Raw genomic sequence first — 18,078 nt, forward strand, 5'->3', positions numbered from 1 at the left:
TTTTTTCATGATTTTGGACGACATACTATACTATGACGTTTTTTCAAGATTTTGGACGACATACTATACTATGACGTTTTTTCATGATTTTGGACGACATGCTATACTATGATGTTTTGTCATGATTTTGGACGACATACTATACTATGACGTTTTTTCAAGATTTTGGACCACATGCTATACTATGACGTTTTTTCATGATTTTGGACGATATGCTATACTATGATGTTTTGTCATGATTTTGGACAACATATTTTAATATGACGTTTTTCCATTATTTTGGACGGCGTAGTATATTATGACATTTTTTCATGATTTTGGACGACATACTATACTATGACGTTTTTTCATGATTTTGGACGACATGCTATACTATGACGTTTTTCAAGATTTTGGACGACATGCTATACTATGACTTTTTTTCGTGATTTTTGAAGATATACTATGAATATAGTATAAATTTCTATTTGTTATTGTTAACTCTTAAATTTGTCTGTCTTAAATTAGATGGATTCAATTGTTTATGTCAATTGTTTTTAATACTGTGTCAAAATGAAATGAAGCCAAAGACTGCATTGAAGGAAAATCAGAAACACTAGAACCTGTTTTGAAAAAAATGCACAGATGATTCATGATTTGTATTGATCGTACAAAAACATGAAAAAGCAATGCTCCTTAAGCAACCTCGCACAAAGTGTTTGTATCCAGGCCTGTAGGTACCCATCTCTATTTATAACATTTGTCATGACTGTAATTGTCCTTGTCCGAGAGTTTCTCCTGTGTGGAGACACTTGGCTGCTCTGTGATGCTGCTGACAGGCTGTTGTACCTGATAGGCTCTACATCCTGTTTGCACACTGACAATCGCATCAGTCGAGTTCTGATATTTTCTTGGTACTCACCTTGAACCTTTCAGCCACAATTTCACTCTCTTTACATCTCTCCATCTCTGAGTGCAAGTGTTGCCTCCCCGCTCGTCTCATTGTCTAATGGACTCCACACAGCGCAGCGTGTCTTTTATGGTCAGGGCTCCTTGATCAAGTGTGTGTTTCAATGCCACATATATGTAACATGGAGCAAACACACACAGAATAAATTATACTTGTATGGCAATATTCCATGGGTTCAACCTATTGTCCATTAATATGCAGCATGGAGACATTTTGGATGTCTTTTGTTTGGATATGTTCGGCTGTGAGGTGACAGGGTTCACACTTGTCTGTGTTTTACATTGTAAACTCATTTATTGAGCCTGAGGCAGACATGTGTACTGTGTTTTGCTGCATCCACCTTTTTAAAAACAAGTGTATGGGATCAGCTCATTCTGCAAATATACACTCACTGGCCACTTTATTAGGTACACCTGTTCAACTGCTTGTTAATGCAAATATCTAATCAGCCAATCAGGTGTCAGCAGCTCATTAACATTTAGTCATGTAGACATGGTGAAGACGAGCTGCTGAAGTTCAAACGCAGCATCAGAATGATGAAGAAAGGTGATTGAAGTGACTTTGAACGTGGCATGGTTGTTGGTGCCAGACGGGCTGGTCTGAGTATTTACTGGGATTTTCAGCACAACCATCTCTAGGGTTTACAGAGGATGGTCCCAAAAAGAGAAAATATCCAGTGAGCCAAAATGCCTTGTTGATGCCAGAGGTCAGAGGAGAATGGCCAGACTGGTTCAAGATGATAGAAAGGCAACATGTTAAAACTTTGTGTGTTGATCCAAATCTAAATCAGAGCAGTAGCAGCAATGGGAGTGAAAAAGAAACATAAAGTTCTCTCTCTTAAAACAAATCTGCCTGTTTCTTTTTCTAAGACTTTATTATTTTCTGTGTGAAAAAAAACCAAACAGTTTGGACACAACACGGAGGAGGGATGTTCAAACGTGAGCAGGTTGGATCATGAAAACATGGAAGGTGACTCAGAAGAACCCGATACAGGCGTGCATCCCTCCTTCAACACCTACATCACTCTGTTTTCGGAGCCGGCTGTGCACGAAAGCCTGACGAGGAAGAAGTGTAGTCTGTGGTGTGAGGCCCAAACCAAAATACAGTGAGGAGTGTGAAACCTCCACAGGCAGCCCACAGATGTCGTGCTGCTCTTTACACCCAACCAGAAGCAAGCGAGCTGGAGCAACAGCCAATCACTTAAAGGCCTCAGCGTGGACTATTTTTATTAAATGTGCAGTGTATCATTGACAAAAGCAGAGATGGAGATACACAGCTGAGGAGGAGAGGCATCCTACTTCACTCAGTAGAGTCAGTAGGCTGCGTCTCCTCTGGGGAAGACGTGGTTTTGTTGTTGTAAACTGAATATAGAGGAGAGCTGATACAGAAGAAAAACATAACGTTAAAGACAGAATCTAATTTTGATTGTGATCAACATGTTTATTCTGTCTCATTCTCATCTCCAGGTGGTCAGATTCACCCCTCAGTGATATTGAAACCCCGTAGCGTCCTTATGAGACGCACTGGGCTTTCACGTAACTCCAGTGTGAACCCATCAGCAGCAAAACTTGACGCTAACAGCGGGTGACATGGTATAAAGAGCCAGAGAGACCACGTAGGGCGAGAGGGAGGGATGAAGATGGGTGAAACAAAGACTTTCACTCAGGAGACAGCTGTTTGTTTCCAGTGTGAAACCAAAAGTCAGTGTTGTTTTAACGTAACATTACGTAATTTACATATGGTCGTCGCACACTGACATCACTGATACGCTACTGTTACGTAACAAACGTGATTATTTTAACTCAAAATATGATCTTTTTTCTAAACCTGACTGCAACAATAACCACGTGTTCACACCAAACACGATGCCAATTTCGTTTCGTGTTTTTCAAGCGAGTTGGAATGCTAGAATATTTTGTGTTGACTCGCCTCATACGTACGTATAATCGCTGAATTAGTGAATTAACTTTCGGGAAAAAGTCCTTTGCGTCATACGTCCCCGGAGGATCTCAATGCTGATTGGCTTTTGCGGCGTAAATTGGTCGCTTAAATCCAGATTTTTCAACTTTTGCAAATAAGTGCAAGACGTGAAATCATGCTACTCGTTTAACATGTGCTGCTTAATTTGTGTATTTTGCATCATTTGCATCGCGTCCATCATGCTGCCCTTTGAGAATTCAAATCTTAAGGCCTTTGCAGTCAGTTTATTGCGTCTGAAATTGGTGGCGGATTTAAAATCCCCGAAAGATAAATCACACACAAGACTTAAAATGCTATTTTTGTGGAGGCTTTATTGTCTTCACAATTTATTGTTTCTTATCTGTGAAATTAAAGTAAATCAAAGCTTTGTTTCCACTGAGGGAAATGGTTTCAGCTTACAGAGACAGACAGGAGGTCTGCGTCGCGACGTGAAGTTACATTTCTGGGGAGGTGTGCATACAGCTACAACGTAGGGTATGACATAGGTTACGGCATAGGCTCTTAGTTGACGTAGAGCCTATGCCGTAGGTATGGCATCAATTTAACGCAGAAGTAAAAATTCCATCCGAGACCTCTGCTGACCTCACCAGGAAAAAACCTCAGCACCATCTAGTGGACCGAAAAAGCAACTGATTTTATTATTCTAGGTCCAAAAGTTGTATTAAAATGTTATATGCAAAAATGTATAATGTGTATAATAAAAGATTGATACTTGGCGTCCATTTATTGATACAATATCGCCACACAAAATATCGGGATACTCTGCTGTATGGATTTTCCCCACAACTACTGCATATGCTGATGTAGTTACAGACACGTCAGACTCGTTCACTGCGTCATTTCGTACCTCTTTACTTTTTAACGAGCTCTCCCCTGCTATATTTGGCTGGTCGTGTTGACATCTACTCACCCCAATTTCTAATCTCTAACATTTATGATGATTTTACAATGTTTTTCTTTCCTGATGACAGCATTTTCTTTCAGTCCCTGTTGAATTTATCATTTTCTCATAAATAACAGAAAGCAACTGAATGAATAAATCTGTCTTCGTAACACCTCTGTGACACGTCTCTTTCCTAATGACTGAATGATCTCCTGAACAGACAGTCTGGCTGTAAACTGCTGCTGCCGCGGTAGAAACTGAATTTCCCAGGTGATGATTTAATGCGCTATATTTGTCGGTGAACTCAGTGGGCTGATGATGATGATGATGCCACAAGATGAAGCTGAGTGGCAGGAGACATGTTTGCTCAGATGTGTCATCAATCATTTCACCCAAAATACATCTCACACTCACAGAGGAGAGTTGGGCAGAATCAGGTCACAGCTAAAAGACACTGAAACAGTTTAAGCGAAAAGTGTCAGCTCAACAGTGAAAGTCAAACAGTCAGAGGGCAGATTATTCAGATTAAAGGCGGGGGCCATCTTTTCAAAGGTCCCTTTAATTTCCAACTTTATCTTGTCTGGTGTCGCCGACTCCCACAAACCTGTCAGATGACCTCAGATGACAAACAGCCTGTGATGTGTTCAGAAGACTCAGTGCCATAATATATTATTGTTTCTACATTCAGTCAGTCGACCACTCACTGTCATCACATGTGCATGTTTCTATACATTTCCACTCCTTCCACACCAAACTAAAGTGGCAGCTGTTGAGGATCAAATCATCTCCTGCTTCACAAACCTTTTACACATATAGAGTGTTGGCAGTGCCTTCACAATAAGGCTCCACCAAGTGTTTTAGGATAGAAATCTAATACAGAATATTTTGTACTGAAGCTGCTGATTAACAATATTTTGGACAATGTTCTATATCTTTAAAATATGACCACAATAAGTACGCTTTTTTTTCTCTCAACGAACTGTGTTCTGGTCGAAGTGGAAAAACCTCTGAAGCAGCATTTTACATGTTTACTGTTACACTTGCTCCTGAAACCTGACAACTCTTAGGGCCTGTCCCAACACCCACACTTCCCCTAGAAATACCCACTTGCACTTGGTTGTGTGCGTTCACGTTTAGGCTAGTGGTGTCCCAGAACAGAACTGTGGAAATGGAAGTGGTTTCCAACACTTAAAACCAAGGGAGCCCCGACCCACACTTTCAACAAGGTGGAAGATGAAATTTCCCAGAACACCTTGCGAAGTCAACAACTTCAGCAAGTTTTGGAAAACAATTTGTTGCTGTACGATCGGACTGTAGGCCATACAAACAACAGATGGTTGGACTAGCGTAAACTCATCAGCAACTCGACTTACCCGAGCAAAATCGATCAGAACTAGAAGACGTCGTAGGCTCCTTCTGTTTTCAGCATTTCTTCTCTGAATAAACATAGCACACGCCACAACGCAAGCGCTGGAGCCGGCATTTTCAAACCTGAATGACTACCGGTATCTTGTGTTGCTGCTATGCGTGACGTATGCCTGCACGTCGGCCACGCCAACTTGCATGACGTTCTTCCATTTCTTAGGGAAATATCTCTACCCTAATATTTCTCACTTCCCTCATCAAGGGTGATCTCGCAGACGAGGGCACTCAATACCAAGTGGAAGATTTAAGGGGTAGAAATGGGACAAGCCCTTAGCCTTCACAGGTGCATCACTATCAGGTGTGCAAAGTCATCCAGTGGGCCGGACTGGACACAGTGGCCCCCGGGACGTAGGTTTGACTCCCCTGCTGTAATGTATTTTTTTGGGGAATTGGGGTTGTATAGCTTTCTATTTTATATATTTATCTGCTACTTTTTGCTAAATAACTGTCTGTCATGCTCTCACTTAACATGTGGAAATGCTTTTTCAGAAAGTAACTGCGCTTCTCCACGATCTTTCTGTGGATCCCTGAGGTACAACGTAGATGTTTCAGACCACATGTCCCATTAGATACAATCTGTACTGTCTTATTATCCTGAATTAAACACAAGATAAAACTTATTGTTTAAACAAATAAGATAAAACTTTGATTCAGAGTATTTCAGCTGCCAGAGCAGACCTCCACAACCTGAGCTCAGAGAAAACAAACAGGCTAATTTCTCGGCCCAGGCTTTCAGGAGGCTCGTCCACTTGGCCTGTGCAACAAAAATAAATAAGACAACTGTTAGCTGAGCCGCATCTTTGACCCCGCGAAGTACAGTAACCGCGAGGGATCTCCAGTGGATGTGCTGTGATGTTTCCTCAACTACAGTCACTGGGATTAGATCCAGGTTTGTGTTTACTGTAGGGGGGATTTTGCTTGGCCAGGATGACGGCTGGAGATGGATCCCTGAACACTGTGAACAGATTCCAGGCCTGCTATGTGGTGGGCTGCGGGCTGTGGCTGCGGCTGCCGTCTTTCATGGCCGATTCCTTTGAGGCAGGAGTATCTGAGAGAGACTGCAGAGAGGCGCTGCTCAATGAGCAATTTATATGTTCTCAACAAAGCTTCTTCTTTGGACCCTGAAGGCAGGTCTTAATTGTTAGACGTGATATCTCCACTCCCCCTCTGCCTCTCCTCTTTCTTTGACTGTTTTCTTCTCCCTCCTCCCACCCACCCTCCCTCCAGCTATTAGGAATTGGATTTGGAGCAGAACGATCCATTTAGTCTCTCTCCTCCATCTCTATCCCTCTCTCCCTGCTTCCACACCTCCTCTGTAGGTTTCTCTCATCAAAGCCCCGGCTTAATCTGTCTATTTTTACCTGAAGGAATGAAAGGAAGGGATGAGGTAATGCTTTTCCTGTCCATCAGGTGGGCAGTGGTGCATGGGCTCTCTGATGGTATAGCTCAGGGAGCTAGCGCCACCATGTGGACACAGAAGAGATGGAAGGCAACAGCAGGGGAGGTTCAGTCTGAAGAAATGATCCCAAAAGTGATCAAAGCAAAACTCCAAGAGCTCAAACACAGAATCAGCTGAGCGAGTAAATAAAGATATAAATGGTCAAATATTTAACAATGAAAACTTTATGAATTTACAGAACCACTGACTTGATTCATTAAAGTCCTCCAAGTGTGTTTGAGAGTCCACAAGTCAAACCACCTCAAGTCAATGTGTGAGAGCAGAGCTCCACCTGGTGGATTAACCCTTTAAGACCTCAGCAAGCTGGCTTGATTTCTTTTAAAAATATAGGTGGAAGGCAGTGAGCAGCGAGAGAAGTAATTACACACGAAAAATTGTGAGAAATTAGTAAAAAGAGAAAATTAAAAACAAGAAAATCAGTAAAAAATAATTTTAAAACAAACAAGGAAATGATCCACAACATAGTTTTAAAATGTAATAATAATAATAATTATAGTTTTTCCCTAGTTTTTTTTTTTTTAATAAATATATACGGTTTTTTTTGCAATTTTTGAGACATTTTTTACCAAGTTGCTCAGTGCCTTTTCCCCATGTTTTACCCCCAAAATTAGCAAGAAATTGGTAAAAAGAGAAACTTAAGAAAACATTTGTTAGAAAAATTATATGTATATAAAAAGTAAAGAAAGTAATTAAGTAAGTTAAAATCAAACAAACAAGGAAATGACCTAGGAAAAGTGCTTGAAAACGTGATAAGTCTGTAACAGGGTTTTAAAATTTAATAATAATAATTATTAATGTAGTTTTTAAATAATTTTCTAAATTTATTATTATTATTATTATTTTTGCAATTTGTGGTACATTTCTCACCAAGTTGTTCATTGCCATTTTTTTCCTCCATGTTTTACCCAAAAAATTAGCAGTTGCTAAAAAGAGAAAATTATAATCAAGATCAAGAGTGCTTAAAAGTTAGAATAATTGTGTAGCATAATTTTAAAATGTACTACTACTACTAATAATAAATATAGTTTTCCCCCAGCTTTTTTCCCTATTTTTTTAATACATTTATAAATTTATTTTCTAAATTTATTACATTTATTTTTTCCTGTTTTACCCCCCAAAATTGCAAGATAATAAGAAAAAAAGAGAAAATTAAAAACTAGAAAATTAGTTAAAAAAGGAAAGTAAGTTAAAAACAAACTGAAAACCTGAAAAAAGTGCTTAAAATCTTTTTTTTCCCACAATATGTGGGACAGTTCTTACCAAGTTGCAGGAAATGACCTGGAAAGAGTGCTTAATAATGTAATAAAAATTTGATGAAACTCTAATAGTAATAATAATTATTATAAATAAGTTTTTCCCTAGCTTTTTTCCCCAATTGTTTTTAATCATTTTCCAAATCTATTAATTATATTTTGCAATTTGTGGGACATTTCTTACCGAGTTGCTCATTGCCTTGTTTCTCCTTGTTTCTGAAAGAAATCGCACCAATCTGCTGTCAGGGTTCAAAGGTCTAAATACTTTGGAAAGATGTCTGAAAGCAGCACAAGAAAAGTGATGTCACTCCAGGTTTCAGAGGATTAAGACAGCAGATGACGATGGCACAAAACTGAAAACATTTTATTTGTAAAATAAAGGCAAGGAGCTGATTTCTGCATTTCAGAGTGATACTGAGAGATGACACGATACAGGATCATCGCAGCCGAAAGGTACAAAATGTTTCAAACCATCTGAGATCGATTTTTAAACCAGCTGAAGAGTGAAGAGTTTGTGTCGGTGTAAAGGATCTGCTGCTCCAGAAATACTAAACAATCCTCCAAACCAACATACAATTAACTTTCCATGATGTCTGGGAGAACAGTGCAGACATTAAAACAACAGGCGTCACATTATCATTTACCAAAATAAATAAAAACATCACATCTGGATGATCTGATTGGTGTTTAGATCAAACTATAATAAATCATGTCAACTATCAAACCCCTCTTTTTGGCGAGGGCTTGTATCTGTGTGGCAGTGACACAGCTGCTTTAGGTCAGGGATGATGTCTCTGATTAAGTGGCAGATTTTTGGGTATTTGTGACACAGTTTGGTGACAACATCCCAGAATAATCAGAGAGCGACAACCTTTTTACCTGAAATGGTGTTTAAACTATGTAACTGAAGAGCAGCAGGAGAGGGCAGTGTGCTCGTGTCCGTTTGCCTGAGGTCCAACAAAGGGTTAAAAAACACCCTCATTATCAACTTATGTCTTAAATATCTGAATTCTTACATAAGAAAATAAATATATCTGCAAAGCAACGAAAAACCCTAAGGCAGGCAGAAACAGTTCAGAGGAGAACTGAGATAAGTGACTCCATCGTCTTCGCTGCACTGATCCGTCCTAACAACTGTCACTGTCCATGTGTTCGTCTCGTTACCTGCACGTTAAAGGCACAGAGGTGGTGGGAACGCTGCAGGATTTGGAGGCGCTGTTACGTCACAGAGAGAAGGTCAATAAGTGTTTGAGTTAAAGTCCATTCTTCCTCAGTCGTCTTTGTTGTGGTTGTTGCCGTTGCAGCTCTGAGGTCGACCCACGCAGAACTTGCGCGGATGGTTTTCAAAGTCGAGGTAATCCTGGACGATGTGCGGGTGCTGCTCTATGAAACGATGGAGCTCATCTGGAGAGGAAACACAGCAAATGGAGTTATGATATCACTACTGTCAGTGAGTGATTAACATGTCTGATATCTTTTGGTAAAGAGGGACTGGAGTAGGGTTGATTTTAAATTTCAGAGGAGCAAAAAGTTATTGGCTGTAACTTTTTGTGCTGCTGTCTCGGTCAGGTCTCCCTTGAAAAAGATTGTTGGTCTTACGGGACTCACCTGGTTAAATATGGGCTAAATAAAAATAAATAAATACAATATCACAGTATAACTTGAAACCAGTATACCATTGCAAATCTACAGGTGACCTGATATAGAGCTCCTGTGATGATTCCAGACTAGCTGTTCCTGCATTTTACATTATGAGCTATGAGGAAATCTGCTGGATTGTTTTATATTAAAGGGATAGTGCACCCAAAAATGAAAATTCAGCCATGACGTTTTTCCAAACAACTTTTTATGTCGGGGCTTCAGGACACTTGGATCACTACGGACGAGCAGTATGGAGATATTTTGTGGTTTCAATTATGTGTTTTTGGACGTTTGAATCTGGGGCGCCGTCAGCCTCCATTAGGTGGAGTTGTGTTGCTACCTCCTCTCCCCTTGGATCTCTGCAAGTGTTGTGAGGACTCTAAAACTTCACCTGAGCCTCCCTCGGCATATGGGTGAGTAGATAATGGCTGAATTTACATGTTTGGGTGCACTATCCCTTTAAAGGCAGAACGAGCAGGATTCGTCGGTTGCTGTTTGTGATCATGGTGTTCAAAGTTGGCTCCTCGTCTCTGTGCTTATGATCTGAAACCAGAGGCCTGGACTCTGAAGGCAGTTCAACAAATTATATCTTCTCATTATCTGGCTTCACTAACCCGTCACACTGGCCGTCTGGATATCTGGTGCAACAAAGCTGGTTATCTCAACTCTGGGTTTCTATATCCAGCCACGAGTGCGTTCATGTAAAAGAGGCGGGGTGTAATTATGAGTGACATCATCAGAGCCAAGAATGAAGGAGGCTGCTTCATATCATATGAGATGAAACGGTACAAGAAGTGTCTGTGACTGGGAGACAGTGAAATGTCAGTGGGATGGAAACGTTACTCTGGAATCTCATAACGAAAATGTAGAAATACTGAAAATGCTGTTCAGTGTGATGATGATGATGATGATGAAACTCCTCTGAATGTGTCACATAAAGACTTTAAAGTAACACCAGACTGTTTCTGCTGCTGAAGTAAAGAGTGGAAAAGTAGTTAATGACTGACGACGTCTGTCTGACTGATGTGTGACATTTATAATAACAGGAGCTGATTAACAGTGTGAGGATTATTTTACTAATTGAATATGATGTGTTTTATCCTTGTTCTCATCACACAGGTGTCTGATGTTATTCTGAGCTGCAGTGATGAATCACAGTGTCAAATATCAACACTGTCACTGCGACTCAAATAAACTTTGCATCAGTTAAAATCATGTGTTCAGTGTGTAAACCATCTCTGTGTTTGTTACAAGCTCTGGATACTTTTTTCTTCAGTGATCTGATGGGTCAGAGGTCGGGGTGTTGACAGGCTGTGATCAGGTCAGCTGTTCAGCATCAGTTACCATGGTGATTTATCCCGGTAAAAAGAGAACCAGCTTCGTAGAAATGAAAACCCAAAGTTAACCCTGAAGTTGCCTCACTAGCTCCAAATCCTGCTTCGTAGTACAGGCCAGAGTTTGGATAACAAATCAGAAATTTTGCTCAGGTGCGACCCACCTGACATGTGTCATACAGGTTACTGTTAATTTATTATGCTGATCTGTTCTGTACGACATCTATTGCACGTCTGTCCGTCCTGGAAGAGGGATCCCTCCTCAGTTGCTCTTCCTGAGGTTTCTACCGTTTTTTTTCCCCGTTAAAGGGTTTTTTTGGGGAGTTTTTCCTGATCAGCTGTGAGGGTCATAAGGACAGAGGGATGTCGCATGCTGTAAAGCCCTGTGAGGCAAATTGTGATTTGTGATATTGGGCTTTATAAATAAAATTGACTGATTGACTGATTGATTGATTGACATGCTGCTGTGTTGTGCTACGGCCCATTCAAGTGCTGGAATTTGTCATTTACGTGACAACGCCTGAACACAACACAGACTCCCCTCCAACTGAGTGTGCNTTCCTGAGGTTTCTACCGTTTTTTTCCCCGTTAAAGGGTTTTTTTGGGGAGTTTTTCCTGATCAGCCATTCAAGTGCTGGAATTTGTCATTTACGTGACAACGCCTGAACACAACACAGACTCCCCTCCAACTGAGTGTGCTGCGCTGCTGTGCGTGCGGCGTGTTTGACTGTGCGTAACAGCAGCCTTTTGATGGTCACTTACACACTGTCCATAACAATAACTATGTCAGGTGACAAACTGCGCCGGGCTCGGGGTCGGAAAAATGCGTCCCGAGCCACGCTCTGGTACAGGCCTCTGGTCGCTACGTTTTTACACACCCTGCCTGCTGCTGTTGGCTGGGGGCTACACACGGCCCAAAGGTTGACACCAGTTAGACAAACTGAGAAAACAGAGGCAGAGGGCAGACTCTCTAGTGGGTCATTAGTGATGATATTTGTATGAATGTATACGATGTTAATCAGGAAAATCCTTCTAACTCTGCCTTTACGAGGAGAAACTGCTTCATAAGAGGAGGCAGTTAGCTGGTGTAAAGGATCCTGGATAATCAACAACAGACGGTACTTATCCTCTTCAGTAGAGCCAAAAAGAAACTGAATGTGATGTGACAGCAAACAGGAAGCAGAGACATGCTGATAGATGCTGTCAATCATCTCCACCATGGTCTCATACGTACAAAGGTATCACAGTTCCTCTCATAATGACAGTTAATGACAAACACTGCGTCTCACCGTATGTGATCTTCCCTGTGTCGGGCCCGTCCAGCGATAAAAACAGAACACTTAGGTCCAGCTCTTTCACGCCCAACATTATTTCCAAGATGGCGGTAAGGTCCTCCTCCAGGACTTGCCCGTTCTCCTCGTTTTCATACATCTGCACGACAACATAAAGACTTAGTGCAAAGACTTCAAACCTGAATTACACCAGATATAATAATGAATGTGCTCCACCTTGAAGGCGAGTTTGAGCGTCTCCATTGACTTTGATGGTCGATGAACGGTGGACAGAGCGATCACATAGTGTCTGATGTCTATCTGTCCGTCTCCATGCTGTGGACGAAACAATCTCAGTGAGCAGAAGTGTTAAAGAAACAAATATGATCTTGTATATAAATGTAAATTGCTGCACGTCTTCATCTGAAGCGTGACGTCATGTGGACAAGGAAGTTCTCACATTTTAAAACACATTTTCACACAAAACTTTAAATCAGTTTGGTCATTAATAAATAAAAAGTCTCAATCACACAGATTTAAACTTGCTGACATTTAGCAGAGTTCAGATTGTCCACAAGGGGGAGCTGATCAGTCACTGTCACACCAGATCTACACCTAGAAGCAGGCTCACAGAATCTGCGCCAGTGGATTTTAAGAACATAGACGCTGCTTGTAAAACTCAAAATGTTGTTTTCACGTCCCTGCTTGGTACGATCGTCTAAACTGGACATCTCAGAATAAACTCTCGAGGATTGTAACAACACAAAATAATCAGAATTTGATCCATTTGGTCCAATAACATTTTAGAAGTCTAGAAAAGCTGTTGATTAAATAATTGTATCCCTATTCAAGTTTGAAATAATGTGGCACAAAACAAGATCTGAAGACAGAGCCGGTTTCAGTCGATGGCCAACATGTTGAACCTGTGGAAAATCTTAAATCCCTTGGTGCGGCTCTGGACTCCCAGCTGAGCATCACTGGAAATACGGAGTAGATTTTCAAGAGACGCTCACAGCTACTTTATCTTCTTATGAAACTCAGTGGCCTCAGTGTTAGTCAGCAGATCTTAGAATACGTGTACCAAACTATGGTTGAGAGTGTTTTAACGTTTCACCTCGCAGCCTGGTGCGACATCTTAACTGTTCGTCTCAGAATAAACTCTCTAAGATTGTGACAATGGCACATATATATATGTATATAATATCTGTGCCAGATACTCGTTTCATCTGAGTATAAGACTCAGCCCTACCTATTACATTTCAAAAGCCACATTCCCAACACAGTTTACCAGTAATCTCACTGTGTGGTGTTATTGTACGCACCTGGCTGTATTCATTTTAAAGTAGTTTTGTTTGTTTGACCTTGAATGTGTCTGTGTTTACCTGGTCAAACTGGCTGTGGACTTGTGCGAGTGTGTCTGTAACTGGCAGGTCCAGAAACTGGGCGAAGTCCTCCAGCCCCAGCCGGTCTCCCTGCAGCTTTCTAGCTCTTCTGGCCAGCTCCTCCAGCTCTGTGTCGGTCCGTCCTGCTCTCAGCCTGAGTCCAGAGAATGTACAAAGAAAGCACATCATGCAGCGACGTGTTGGTAAGTCACAGTAGAAACACCTTCACTGTGACTGGCCCACATCTTAGAGATTAAGGGCTCACACTGGTCTGTCAACACTTCGGCTTAGAGTTGTCTCAGTTTATGATCTCTGACTTCAATTTAAATAGTTTAGTTTTCAAAAATGTCCAAACATCCTCAAGTCTTCTCTTTACAGTTTCCTTAAAGTGTTTACTTTAGGATTTAAGTTTTTCTCCTTATCTTGGTCTTACACTTAAGGAATTGCTTAAAGCTTGTTAAACCGTTGCACAAAGAACCTTTGTAACCAAAGTAAAGACAAAAACATAAAGTATCTCTGACTGCATCTGAACTGCAACATGGTGGAGTTAATGGAGATAACTGAAAAGAATCAAGGCATCCAGAGAAGAGTCTCCCGCAACCGGGAGAACCCGATGGACACGCTTAATGTTTAGCAACTGATTTTGCATTTCAAATTTCACCAGAAGTCACTTATGATTGTGACCATCTGGGGTTGGATCACTCAACTTTCTAAACCTGAGATCTTCCAGCTTCTTTACAGGTAATAATCGCTCTTTGATTTCATGCAGCAGGATCTTTCAAGTCACTTATTAGCAAAGCATTTCATGTAAGCCTTAAAAGTCATATTGAAGGAGCAAACTTAAGGTGCTCTGTGCATCTGGACCCTGATTTTCAGCCACAATGAACCACAAACTAGAAATTTTAGGAACATATCTGGATAGAATTCTGTTTTTCGGTATTAAAAAGTTGTGATAAAAAAGACAAAACAATGCATACATGTGGTACAGAGACAGTTGGTGAAGGACTCTCCCTCTGTATTCAAAAACTAAAGTGAGTCATATGACTCAAAATAAAGATTCCCTCACACTCAGTATATGATCAACAGAATGATATTTTGTGCACTCTGCTCTCCTGCTACCAACACAGATTATTTTAATGAGCTTCTGAAACTGATCTAATATTAGAGCTAATTAGCAAAAGATTCCTCTCGGGTCTCTTTAACATTTATGTGCTCAAATGAGAAAAACACAATGATAGATGCTTTTATAAATACTCTGTAATAAAAACCTGCAGGATCAGCTCTTTATTTGGCTCATATCTTCTCTAATTAACCAAATAACCACACAGTGTGCTCACAGGTATCTGACTATTATCCTGTTTTAATGGATCCTCTGAATATAAATCCTGATCGCAGATAAATAAAATCTGTGGCACTTTCTAAAAACACTCTGGCAGAACATGTGTGGAACACCAAACCTTTCCTCATTTGATAAGAATGGATTAAATCACATTATTCTTGAGGACAAATCTCCCAGTGTGTGTTTCTGCCCTCCCACCAGTAGGTGTCAGTGTTTCTTCACCTTCACTGCTCCACAGTTTAGGATTACAACCACCCTGCACCCAGTCTGACCAGTCAATCCAGTCCCTCTCCACTCACCCCAGGCGGCACAGCAGCTGGTGGAACTCCAGCAGGCTGCTGTAGTCCCAAATGCGCAGAGGGCCCCGTGCTAGGCTGATCTCACGGTCCTCAAAGGACAGGTCTTTGAGTGGCAGCTCCAGCGCCCTATCAGGACGCAGGGATGGGTTAGAGAATGTTCACACGTGTCTGTGTTATGGACACACAGACGAAGCATGTGCACATGATCAAAGGCACTTGTGCAAACAAACACTCACTTAGCCATGAGCTTTCTGACGTTGTTGGCAAACAGGGCGGGGTTTTCCTTCTCCTCGTCTGATGGAGTGTAAACAGGTAAGTACTAAAAGAGGAGAGAGAACGTCAACCGAAAGCTGTCGTCATGTCACGAAACTGTTTAAATGACTTATACAACAACTACACATATCACATTCATTCCTAATTGAGAAAGACATTCGCTCAAAAAATTGACAGAAAAAAGACTGAAGATACTGTGACAAAATAACAGGAGAGGTTTTACTAGGGCTGAGATTCCCATTCACAAGGTCACAATTTGATTTCCTTGCCCATTTAATATTGATTATATTAAGGATATTTTAGTTTTTCTTGGATATGACAGAGATTCTCAGAGAAATAACCCTTTGACCTGGTTCATTATTAAAAAATATTAATGTTCACATTAAGAATACAGATTTAGGATTGTCACCTCACCTAAATGTTTATGTGCCGGTAAACATAGCTTGGTTGTAGTATTTTAAAGGTCTAATTGAGATTTTTTGAAGTGGGATTGTATGAGGTACTTATCTATAGTCAATGAGTTACCTATAGTAGATGGCGGTTGGCACACCCCCAGTTTGGAGAAGCAGGCAGGGGTACTGACACAGAGGCTCAGCAGTGTACTGCAGTGGAGGGGGTGTGTGTGTGTTTGTGTGTCAGCAATAAAGCGCATTTTAGCCACCGAAAAAAAAAGCACTGCAAAAGCTGTGCCTTACCACCAATCCATCTCACGCTTCATCCTACCCTCACTCATGAACAAGACCTCTAGACACTTGAACTCCCTCACATGGGGCAGTAACTCTCCCCCAACCAAGAGGGGGCAATCCACCACTTTCCAGCAGGGAAACATGGCCTCAGACTGGGAGGTGTCAGACAGCGACATCTGCACGGGAACGGAGGCCATTATATCGCTCTCTTCAAAGCCAGACTCCGTTGAGAAAAACAGTGATTTAACATTGCTGAACACAGGAGCTGCTGCTCTACTGCTGCCTCAAACAGTCATTTATTTGTGTTATTGTGTGACTTTGCAGTTTAAAGCGGTCAGTTTGGATTAATCAAAGTCACACAATAGCACAAATTAACTAACCGATCAAAGCAGCAGTAGAGCAGCAGATTCAGTGTTCAGTGAGCTAAAATCACTGTTTACTTCAATGGAGTCTGGCGACTATGATAAGAGCAAAGATGGGGAACTGAAGCCGTTAACAGCTTCCTCGTCAGAATAGGTTGTCTGACAGAAAGGTGAAGCAGTGAAATTATTCTCAATAAAGTTTACACTTAAATGAATACTGATTTTTTTTTGGTGCTAAAATATGTTTTATTGCTGACCCCTCCACAGCAGCACATTGCTGAACTTCCGTTTGGGCACTCTTACAGCCTCTCCAAACTGGAGGTGTGCCGACAGATCAATATCTGGATTTAATGAATTGATACCAAAACATTCAAATAAAGATCGATTTGAATCTGAAAATTATTTTTGGCGCACAAAATCACTCACCTCTATCTCCATGGGATTATGAGGCTGGCACAGAGTGAGCCAAAGGATTTTGAATCTGGAAGACAGAAGAGTTGGTTTGTCTAAATACAATGAGACATCATCAGAAAGAGACAAAGACCATGGTCAATGGGAACCATGGAGACTGGAGGTTTCTCTCTATGGTATCTTAATATGTTCATTCAAAATGGAAAACAGGTCACTGGTGTTTCAACTACACATACTTAGCTGTGGGCAGAAAAAGCTGTGTGTGTGTGTGTGTGTGTGTGTGTGTGTGCGTGTATTAAGGCCTGTGGTGTAGTTCAGAGTGAAGGTGTGTGAGACAAAGACAAAGACTCACGCCCCAGGACCCTGCCATGTCCATGTAACAGTATCCTGCGGAGAGGAAGGAGAAAGAGGAAATGGTTCAGGACAAACACAAACACAGAAACAGGAGGTCGACTTCCTATAACTCCTCTCACTTCCCAGAACTGCTGCTTGTTAGTTTCCTCAGCTCTGTGTGTCTGTGGGTTCTGAGAATAATATTTATGCCTTAATACCATCATACTTACATGTACTGATAATGTTGCAACACTTTTAAGTCAGTACCTCCATTGCTGCAGTTCTACATTACTTGGAAGTCACCCTATAGCCAAGAATGTCTTTTGTTTATTGGATTGCTGAGGGGGGGGGAGTTTCTCTGTGCTCTCTTTAAACCTCAGTTTGACACGTGTTACAGGCATGACTTTATGACATGATTATATAATTTTCGACAGTTTAAAGGGGAACTCGGATTTTGCACATCAAAGTCAGTTTACAGGTCTCAGTAAGGAAATGTGAGGAAATGTTGTATAAAGCCGTTTATGTATGAAGAGGGAGTTCTGCAAAGTGAGCAATAAAGTGGCAACGGTGGTTGGGTCTGAGGACGATAAAGCCCCGTCTCCACCAAACCCTTTCAGTCCAGTCCCTTTGGAACCAGCAGTAAGCCTTCAGACATGGTACCTAGACCCTCGGTCTGTTCAGACAGTCCTCTTAAATGTGGGCGGGGTTGTTGTCACTCACTGCTCCGTCCAGCACTCGCTGTATTTCCTCATCAGCGGTGACACAGATGGAAGTCTGCACCTGGTTTATCGTCCACAG

General features: G+C 41.2%; 1 protein-coding gene and 1 long non-coding RNA gene across 3 annotated transcripts in view; one reads left to right on the forward strand and one right to left on the reverse strand.

Annotated features, from left to right (window-relative positions):
- Positions 1 to 18,078, forward strand: part of LOC126384516 (uncharacterized) — a 632,363-nt gene that overhangs the window by 455,839 nt on the left and 158,446 nt on the right. The window lies entirely within an intron of this gene.
- lpcat1 (lysophosphatidylcholine acyltransferase 1) overlaps positions 8,298 to 18,078 on the reverse strand; it is a 35,333-nt gene continuing 25,552 nt past the window's right edge. Inside the window, exons 7-14 of the mRNA XM_050035501.1 lie at positions 17,300 to 17,334; positions 16,963 to 17,017; positions 15,452 to 15,534; positions 15,216 to 15,341; positions 13,578 to 13,731; positions 12,433 to 12,531; positions 12,214 to 12,355; positions 8,298 to 9,353 (exon numbers count right to left, since the gene is read on the reverse strand). Of these exons, the coding sequence (XP_049891458.1) occupies positions 9,220 to 9,353; positions 12,214 to 12,355; positions 12,433 to 12,531; positions 13,578 to 13,731; positions 15,216 to 15,341; positions 15,452 to 15,534; positions 16,963 to 17,017; positions 17,300 to 17,334 (828 nt within the window). The 3' untranslated portion in view covers positions 8,298 to 9,219. The remainder of the gene's footprint in view (positions 9,354 to 12,213; positions 12,356 to 12,432; positions 12,532 to 13,577; positions 13,732 to 15,215; positions 15,342 to 15,451; positions 15,535 to 16,962; positions 17,018 to 17,299; positions 17,335 to 18,078) is intronic.

This window comes from Epinephelus moara, chromosome 22 (genome assembly GCF_006386435.1).
Source record: "Epinephelus moara isolate mb chromosome 22, YSFRI_EMoa_1.0, whole genome shotgun sequence".
NCBI lineage: Eukaryota > Metazoa > Chordata > Actinopteri > Perciformes > Serranidae > Epinephelus > Epinephelus moara.